Here is a 9918-nt window from a genome sequence, read left to right on the forward strand (position 1 = left end):
TGGAGGCCAAAAAACAACTAGAAGTTGGTGCTCTCCTTCTACGGTGTCACCAGCCTTGGGGACATCAACTGTCATTCACCAAAGTGTCTGTCTCAACAGTTTTTTGTTTTTGTTTTTTTGTTTTGTTTTGTTTGTTTTAATTCTCTTTATTTGAAAAAGCACAAGCTGAGGATTTCATATGCCTATTTTTATCTTTCAGACTGTTTTGTTTGTTTGACTTAAAAAAAGAAAGTTCTGTATCCCTGACTGGCCTCAAACTCTCACAATCCTCTCTCTGTAGTCTCCCAAGTGCTGAGATTGTATGTGGGTACTAACACACTACCTTCAAACTGGTCTCTGTGTGTGTGTGTGTGTGTGTGTGTGTGTGTGTGTGTGTGTGTGTGTGTGTGCTGGAGATTCAACCCAGGTTTCCTGCTTGCTAGGAAAGTGCCCTGCCACCAAGCCTCACCCACAGCCCTTACAACAGTTCATGTTCCCATTTTTTATTCTTCTGAAGCTTGAATTTCATAGAAGTGCTAGCAAGGGGTTGGTGTGGCCAGACCCAGCTTCTCCTTGCTGTCATTTGGGAGCCATGGCAGTTTCTTCTCAGTCTTTGGGGGCTGTAGGAGCCGTTGGAGCTGGTGTTGGCTCTAGTGAAGACCTGAAGTACCTCTGCAGGCTCCCAGAAGACACGGGCTTCTGCACCTCATCCCCAATGGAGGCAGAATCCACTTTGGTGTTGGGCTGTGGCTAGGGTGTGTTGTACAGGCTGACACAGGGCTGAGGGCAGAGGCTGAGATTTGTCGCCATCTGGTGCAAGGTGCTGTGAGGAAGGAATAGGAGGGTTAGGGTAGGAGGTAAGGCCCCTTTGCAGGCAGAGTAGCTGGTGGGGTGCAGGCCTGTTTGTGACGGAAACAGTTCAGAAGAGCCAGAGCCCCTTCATTTGGCTGCTTGCCGCTGGTCATGGTGGCTTGAAAGAAAATGGCCCCATAGGGAGTGGCTCTATTAGGAGGTGTGGCCTTGTTGGAGGAAGTGTGTCATTATGGAGTCAGGCTTTGAGGTCTCCTATGTGCTCAAGCCACACCCACTGTCTCAGTGTACTTCCTGTTGCCGGCTGATCCAGACACAGGACTCAGCTCCAGCACCGTGTCTGTCTGTCTGTCTGCGCGCTGCCATGTCCCCCAATGACGATAATGGACTGAACCTCCAAAACTGTAAGCCACCCACTAACTGTTCTCCTTTGTAAGAGTGCTGTGGCCAGGGTGTCTCTTCACAGCAGTGGAAACCCTAAGACACTAGTGATGCCTCAAAAGCATATTTTGTCTGGGGACCAGAGCTCAGGCTGCCTCTCACTCTTACTTCTGCAGGCAGGGCCTGGAGCCCTGGGAGCTGGGAGGAAGGTAACCTCAGCTTGGGCACCTTCCTCATTCCAGGTGCCCAGATGGACTTGATAGGGAAGGGCACTTAAATTGGTTCCTGAGAGACTTACTGAGTGGAAATGCCCTTGCCCGCAGAGGCTGTGACCGCGCTGGGGTCCTTCTTCACATTAGAAGTGGTGGGCTAGCTGTGCACACAGGCAGGGCCCTGTCACAGGCAGCAAGTGAGTTTTCCAAATGTGTGAACAAACGGTGAATGACCACACTCTGAGGGGAAAGCTATGGCCCCAGGAGGGTGGGGTCAGGTACCCTCGGCCTCTGAGGGATGGCTGCCTAGACAGTGACTGTGACTTCCTAAGAAATTGTGGGTTTTGCCCGAACATGTGACCCTCAAGGTCAGTCCGGCAGCCCAGATGTGAGGGGGCTTTGGATGGAAACTGGAGGACTGGACGGGTGAGAAGGGCAAGGGGTACCAATGGGTCAGAGATAACAGGACAAGCTCAAATGTTTTCTGATGGAACCACTGCTCGCTGAGGAGCTGGAGCTGTGCCCGGGAGAGGAAGGGTGTACAGTCCTCAGAAGGGGCAGCAGGGCCTCTGTCCCCAAACCTCAGCAAGAGGGGCTGGGACTTACCTAGAGACCGAGTTCTCAGAGGTGCGGGGTTTGGAAGCATTGCAGAGGACTGGCCGGGGCCTCACACGCTCCCAGGGCCTGCCAGAGAGCACAGGAGCCTGAGCTTTCCATTTCTAGCTCTCAGGGGGTATGGAGTCAACCCTCCCTTCAGACCTGCTGCCTAGTGGGCACTCTTGATAAGATCTCGAAGACCGGTTGCGCCACTCCCCAAGCCATGGCCTCTGGGACTTAAAGATGAGGGGCTGGGACCCCTGTTTTAATACTATAACCACATCACCAAACACACACTGGTCACTACACACAACCACATCCCATAATGAGCGTCATACCTCAGCCTCAGTGATCTGTCCCAGCATGTATTCCCTCCCTTTCCACTTTACTGGGATGCGGTTTTTGCTACTCTGAGGCCGAAACCTGTTCTGTAGGTAGGCTGCCCGGATCCAAGAGATGGGGGTCCCTGAGGCTCATGAACCATGGAGGGTGAGGCTCCAGGAGCAGAGGGGTGGGTGTACCTGGCAGGCGGCGTGGGCATTCCTGACCTTGGGCACCAGGGCCAGCAGCTGGGGTGTGTTCTGTTCCACAAACTGCTCACACTGAGGAAAGACAGACACAATGTGGGCCGCGGTCTACACCAGGACTACCTGTGTGCTCACAAGGACAGCTTACAGATTCTCCCCTTCTCCCGTCTGGATCCCAGGGATCAAACTTGGCTTGTCAGGCTTGGGGGCAATGCCACTGAGACGCCTTACTCAGCACCGCCCCCACACCGATTCCTCTTGTTCTGTCTCCGCTCCCCGGACAAGGGCTCATGTAGCCCAGGCTGACCCTGAACTCATTATTCATACAGCTGAGGCTGCCTCAGAACTCTGAATTCTCCTTCCTCAGCCTTCCAAATGCCAGGGTTCCCGGGCAGCACTACCATACCCAGCTTCTAGCCCTCGTGTGCAGGTGGACGGCTCCCTGTCGGGTTAGACTGAGCAGGGGAGACAGGAAGGGTCCTGGGAGAAGGCTTTGCTCATTTTCTGGTGTCTATTAGGCACTGTCAAATGCTACCCACCAAGGGGGTAACGTGTGGCCCGCCGGGGCACAGTGTGGTAAACACTCGGGTGAAACCAAGAAAAGACGGTACGAGCCTTTTCTCCGGGAACCGACAGTACTTCCTTTGTGCCTAGCCTGTGAAGAAGGCCTGCTGTTCTCCACTTGGGCCCTGTGGTGTCTCTCAGCCAGTACAGCTGTGAAAAACCCATTGTCCGACCCACCTGGCTACCTGGCTGGGCTCCAGTCCAATGTCCTACCAAGTCTCCTCTGACTCAGCCAGCGCCACACACAGGCCATAAATCCTACCGTGTGCCAGCCTGTACCTTTTGCCTGTCCAGCCAGAAGTGAAGGCAGGCCTGTCGCATGGCCTGTGGCATGGCCTCTGGCATAGCCTGTTCACTGGTGTTCCATGCCCGGGTGATCACAGACTTGCAGAGCTGGCACTCGGTGTCTTGTAGTGACCTTTCCTCTATCAGGGGATCGAGAGCAGGGAAGGCTAAAGAAAAAATGGTTAAAATTGTCCTGCAGGCTGGGCATGGTGGCACATACCTTGTCATGCCAGCACTTGGGAGGCTGAGGCAGGAGGATCACAGCAAGCTTAAGGCCAGCCTGTGCTATGTAGTAAGATTCTATTTTAACCCTTCCCCCCAAAGCCGTCTTGGGTAAGTGTTGGTTCAGGTACCGGAGAGATGGCTCAGCCGTTAAAAGCACTGGCTGCTCTTCTGGAGGACCTGGGTTCAGTTCCCAGATCCCACATGGTGCCTCAGGACTATCAGTTATCCTAATTCTAGAGGAGTTGACGTCCTTTATGCCTCTGTGGGAACTAGGCACAAATGGACATACAGCTGGCATACACGTGGATGTAGATGCTGGCAACACATCCCGACCCATACAAATAAAATATAGTTAAAACACAGTGCCGGTCCCTGCCCCCACCTTGCCCACGCCCTCTCCCCCACACATGCACGGCAGTCCTATCAGTTAGAAAGAGAACCAGAGGAGGAAGAGAGTGGGAAGTGACACCGGCTTACCTGGGCCAATAGCATCCTCGCTGGAACAGCGGAGAACGAGGCCGCAGACCAGCTGGGGCACAACGCGGCCCAGCAGTGCATCTAGCAGGAGGACTGTATAGCGCTCAGCCAGGCACTGACAGATGCCACCCACCACCAGGGGTACCACGTGGCACACCTGGGCCACGGCCACGGCCAGCACACCCTGGGGTGGAGGTGGAGAAAGGACAGCATGGGACCTTCGTCTGGCAGGCTCTCATTGCTGCACACCCCTTTCTCCCTTCTAAGAAGGAGAGCAGAACTGTCCACAGGCCACTGAGCATCCAAGATGCCGGGGGACTCAGAGGGAGCCCCCGGAGTCACTGAGTTAGCAGTTGACACAAGAGCTGGCTTCAGCTGCTTTAACGTCACTTGAAAAGGGCAGCAAGGCCACGCCGTCTGACAGCCTGGCTCAAAGCTGGAAGTAAAGCCCATTTCCTGACCCAGGGCCACCATACCTCCCCAGCAGGAAGACAGGCAGCCCCTTCCATTGGCCCTCAAAGCTGACAGACCCTTGGCCTTAAGAACCCTGGGAAAGCCAGCAATCCTTCTACCTCACTCCAATTCCAAACAACTCGAGGCAAGGGCAACACAGGCCACACGGGTGTGGCTCTTCCCTTACTCCTTTATTCCTTCCACATGACAAGCTGGCCCCAGTGCCAGGAGGTTGAGGCAGGAAGAGGCCCCGAGTACAGACACCCACACCCCGAGAGCGTGGCGCCTCCCAAATGGGGTGCTCCACTTGAGGCGCCCACCTGTGATCATCAACCCACCCTTGGCTCTTCTGTCATGGTGACACAAGCCAACAAGTCTTTGTAGCCAGTGGCCAAGCTGTTCACTGGTGAGACGGGCTCCACCATGCCTCCCTGGCGTTATCCTCTCTCTGGTCCCTGCTGGCTGGAGAGGGTGCTAAAACTGCTTCTGACCTTAGGGAGCCTCGCACGCCTGCCCCTCTTTCTGGAACACTCTGCACCCCCGCCCAGCTCTCATCCTGCCTGGTGGTTCAGCGGCTTTCTGATCAACCGGCCGCCCTTCCTCTCTCGGCTTCGCCGGCAGCCGGGACAGCCTCCCACTCCGCTGGCTCCTCTGGCGCTGTCCCCTCCTGGCCTCTGGACAGTACTTTTGCTCATGCTTTGGGTCCTTGATTCGGTCTCCAGCCAGTGATGTCCAGGCTGACAGGGCTGCGTTTGTGTGTGCGTGCGTCTGTGTGTGCGCGCGTCTGTGTGTGCGTGAGTCTGTGTGTGCGTGCGTTTGTGTGTGTACGCGTCTGTGTGTGTATGCATTTGTCCTTGTGTTTGTACACTTGTGTGTGCAGGTATGTGGAGGTCAGAGGTCAACGTAGTGTCATTCTTAGTCACTCCCACCTTCTCATTTTTTAAAAGATTTAATTTTATTCGTGTGTGTGTGTGTGTGTGAGTGTGTGTGTGTGTGTGTGTGTGTGTGTGTGTGTGTGCCACACATGTGCAGGTACCCATGGTGCCAGGAGAGGGCACTGGATTCCTCAGAGCAGGAGTTACCTGACAGGGGTGCTGGGAGCCCAGCTCAGGCCTCTGGAAAAGCAGTGAGTGCTCTCAACTGTGAAGCCTCATCTCCAGCCCCTCTACCTTGTAGTGGGACAAGCTCTCACTAACCCTGGAGCTCATCCATTTGGCTAGGCTGACTGGCCAGCAAGCTCTAGGGGTCTGCCTGTTTCTGCCTCCCTGATGTGTAGTTGCTATGTAGGTGTTGAGGATCTGAACTCAGGATCAGCCAGTATGTTACTCACTGAGCCATCTTCCTAGCTCCCTGAGCCCATTCCTCTTGGCGGATGTCCTTGGCTCATCGGAGCCCTGTTTTCTCCTAGACCCTGGCTTAATTGTTGCTTCTTCGGAGCCTGTTCCTGGCCTACCGGTGCTATTACCTTCATCTGTGTGAACCCTCAGCTCTGTGGGGTCCATAATCCCCAAGTTCCTTCCACAAGGCAAGCTTCAGAGAGGCTCGAATGTGTGCCCTGGTGTGGGTCTTAATGAGTGACGTTGCCTGTAGGACCCCATTTGGCAGTGTTGATAGATACGGCATGACCTTTGTGGGCAGGACAACCCTGGGCTGCTGAGACCATTGGGAGAAGCCACCATGGGTTGGAGGACAGAAGGGATGGAGATTACTAGTGCACATTCTGTTTTTGAGAAATTAATGCATTCTTTTTTCTACATGGACAACCGGGGCTTCTCAGCCTTGGGATGGCGAGCTGCTGGAAGAGAAGGCTGGCCATGATCTACTCTCCAATACCCAAGCCTCAAGGTTCCCTCGGTAGGGGCAATGCGTGGTGTCTCCACCTAATTCCTCACAGCCTTCTTGGTGTGTTGAGTAGGGGAAGATACAGCTATGGAGCCTCCTGAACTCTGTAGTTCTACCTTACCTTGGGAATCACGGCTTGGACCCGCTTGATCAGAGTCCTGCAAAGCCAGCAGAAGGGCAGAGGGATGGGGAGCTGTTGCTCGGAGAGACCCTGAGGAAGGAAGTGGTGAGGTGGCCTTAGGGCTGGGAAGTGCCTTCCAAGCCCTGTCTCTGCCTCCTAGCTCTGCCTGGTTCCTTTTGTCTCTTCCCAGCTCTGTCCCTCTGAGTGCTCATGTGTCTCAGTGGCCATTTTAGCCTCCCAGCTGTAGGGGGGTGAGGTGGGGAGGGCTGGTTTACCTGTGTGTGAGGCCCAGGCCTTGCCACGAGGGCCCCTGGCAGCACGGGGAGCGTCAGCTTGTTCACCAGAGGGTCTGGAATAGCATCCTGCATCCCTGGCTCCTGTTCTGGCTTAGCCTGTCCAAGTGGGCACAGACCCACATGATTGCAGATGGCCTTTGGGTTCTAGGGCACAGAAAGGTAAGGACTGTTAGGATCAGGAGGGAACTCCTCACTACCCGGCCTCTGCTCAGGGACAAGGACCACAGTCTTTGAGCCTGGGTTAATGGGGAGCAGGCTGGGTGGGGTCCTCCATCCCAGGATTCCAGGGAAGGGTCAAAGACAGAGATGAGTGGTGTAGGGCCTTGGGGCAGGAGCCTGGGAAAGTGTCACTGCATGTGAGTATATTGTGTGAATTCAATAAGAATGTGGGTGTGGCAGGTGGGGCGGGGCGGGGCGGGGCGTGTCTGAATGCCGAATGTGTGTAGTATGTTGTTGAGCAGGTATACTCTGATCTGGGTTCCTGGATGAAGGAACTGAGTTTCCTGTGGCTGAAGTGGGAGTGTGTGTGTGTGTGTGTGTGTGTGTGTGTGTGAGTGTGTGTGTGGTGGGGGTATGAATATGGGTGTTCATGTATATGGCCATATGGGTGCTGTGAATCTATCTGGTTAAATGTTCTCTCTCTCTCTCTCTCTCTCTCTCTCTCTCTCTCTCTGTGTGTGTGTGTGTGTGTGTGTGTGTGTGTGTGTGTGTGTGTGTGTTGGGGCCACTTCTATAGGAAAGTGACCATTTAGGCACATGAGCTGTGTGACAGGTATGGCAGGCAGGTCAGGGTCCTCACTATCTGGCTCTGGAAGTAGTCGATAACCAGGGGCAGGTAGACATCAAGCACTTGACGACACCGGGGCACAAGCAGCTTCAAGGGAAGGATATCACATTCTTGCTCCAAGAACTTCCGGATTGTGTCCTGGGAGGGCAGAGAAGGGAGGGTTAGCCTGGCCTTTGTGAGGTCTGCCCCACCTGAGTCCCTTGATGCAGGGTCCCCACCAGTACACACTAGATATGTGTGGGTGCATGTGTGTGCATGTGTGTGCATGTGCTCACTGAGACCAGAGGCGTCAGATCATCCTGGAGAGACAACCGGTTGTAAGCTGTCCGATGTGGGTGCTGGGAACTAAACTCAGGTCTTCTAGAACATTCTGTGTTCTTAGCCACTGAGCCATCCTTCCAGCCCCTCAAGCTCAGTTTTATGAACCTACTCTTGGGTGGCTGGATGAGTGTGGAGGCCCCACCTCAGCCTGGAAATACCCTTCTGGGGAGCTTGTCCCTAAACTTCATCTAGGAACTGTTTCCCGTTACCTGGAAAGCGTCTTCCTTGGTCATCTTTATAAGGAGGTGGACAATATCCTCACACTCTTGGCACAGGTCATTCTGGAAGAAGGATCTCAAGTGGGGCAAATGAGTTGGGCATGCTCCTAGCTCCAGGGAGTGCAGCTATCTCAGACCCGGCTGACAGGTCCTTCCCTCTGAGGCATAAGTAGCTACCCATCGTCTCATAGTCCTATTCTGCAGACTCTATTCCTTCCCACCTATGCCATTTGATCCACCCCATTCCTGCCATCCACTTCATCCCAACTCACTCATCTTCCACCCACCCACCCATCCACGCATCCACCCACCCACCCATCCATCCACCCACCCATCCACCCACCCACCCACCCACCCATCCATCCACCCATCCATCCACCCACCCACCCATCCACACACCCACCCACCCATCCACCCACCCACCCATCCATCCACCCATCCACTCATCCATCTCTCCATCCACCCACCCATCCACCCACCCATCCATCCACCCATCTACCCATCCACCCACCCATCCACCCACCCATCCACCCATCCACCCACCCACCCACCCATCCACCCACCCACCCACCCGCCCGCCCACCCACCCATCCATCCACCCACCCACCCATCCACACACCCACCCATCCATCCATCCACCCATCCACTCATCCATCTCTCCATCCACCCACCCATCCACCCACCCACCCACCCACCCACCCATCCATCCACCCACCCACCCACCCACCCACCCACCCATCCATCCACCCATCCACTCATCCATCTCTCCATCCACCCACCCATCCACCCATCTACCCATCCACCCACCCACCCACCCACCCATCCATCCACCCATCCCTCCACCTACCCACCCCCCACCCACCCATCCACTCATCCATCCCTCCACCCACCCACCCACCCACACACCCACCCACCCACCCACACACCCATCCATCTCACGCTACTCTATCCCATTTTTTGTTGTCCTTCCCCATCTCATCATCCCATCCAAGTCTGCCCGTCATGTCATACTGTATCATACCAACCTCTGTGCCACCCCAGTCTCTGTGGGAACCCCACTTCCCTTATGCCCACCCTGATTCCTTGGGTGCTACTCACAGCTCCCGCGTGTCCCCAGACATCCTGTAGGCAGTGCCCCAGGGCCCTGCACTGGACTGCTTGCTCCAGGCTTTGGCACCAGAATTTAGGGCCCTGTGCACAATCCGGGGATGAGGCCGACCCGACAGCTACAGTTGGGGTCAGAGGAGCCTTCGTCAAGATCCAGGATACACTTGGCACCTGCCTTCACCCCATCTCCAGCCCAGTTTCATTGCACATAGGAGGCCATTACTTATGCCAGGCATCTCTGAGTCCCCCACCGACTGCCCTTGGACAACCCCCAGGGCCTCTCTGGGTGGACCTCATCTACCTCCTCTTTAAATTCAGGAAAAGTGCAGCCCAGGGTCGTCGTAGGACGCGGCTGGCTCGGTAAGAGGTGGAGACTTACCTGCACCCGGGCTGCAGAGCGTGGGCAGCAGCACCAGCCACTGCAGGAGAAGCGGCTTGCCCATAGCTGCCTACTACGCGGCACCCTACTTGAGGCAGAGGCTCTTATAGCGGGGGAGAGGGCCCGAGGGCCAGACCTCAGTGTTTGCCCGGGTCTCGAGAGCCCTTCAGGTGTTTGATCCCCGTCTCAGCAGGGCCACACCTGTCACTCCCCCTGTGCTGGCTAGTGTTGGTTCCTAATCCTTTCCTTTGCCCTCTTCCCCAGCTCTCTGTCTCTGGGCAAGGGATGACATTGAGGCAGAGGTCAGCTGTGAGTGGGGTCAGAACGAACCTCTTCA

General features: G+C 55.5%; 1 protein-coding gene across 4 annotated transcripts; it reads right to left on the minus strand.

Moving 5' to 3' along the window:
- Positions 1-466: 466 nt before the first annotated feature.
- On the minus strand, positions 467-9666 carry Sftpb (surfactant protein B). 4 transcript variants are annotated; one of them, XM_051203051.1, is made up of 11 exons: positions 9582-9666; positions 9194-9321; positions 8087-8158; positions 7569-7694; positions 6749-6913; positions 6474-6563; positions 4058-4172; positions 3350-3522; positions 2501-2581; positions 1989-2066; positions 467-802 (listed from the first exon to the last, which is right to left on the minus strand). In XM_051203051.1, exons 1-10 carry the CDS (start codon positions 9643-9645, stop codon positions 2004-2006), a joined length of 1077 nt encoding a protein of 358 aa, XP_051059008.1. In that variant the 5' UTR covers positions 9646-9666; the 3' UTR covers positions 467-802; positions 1989-2003. The 4 variants fall into 4 exon arrangements, with proteins under 4 accessions (XP_051059008.1, XP_051059007.1, XP_051059006.1 ...); XM_051203050.1 differs by having other exon boundaries at positions 3350-3495; positions 4058-4241; XM_051203049.1 differs by having other exon boundaries at positions 4058-4241.
- Between the last annotated feature and the right edge of the window lie 252 nt (positions 9667-9918).

This window comes from Phodopus roborovskii, unplaced genomic scaffold, assembly GCF_943737965.1.
Source record: "Phodopus roborovskii unplaced genomic scaffold, PHOROB, whole genome shotgun sequence".
In the NCBI taxonomy this organism is placed as follows: Eukaryota; Metazoa; Chordata; class Mammalia; order Rodentia; family Cricetidae; genus Phodopus; species Phodopus roborovskii.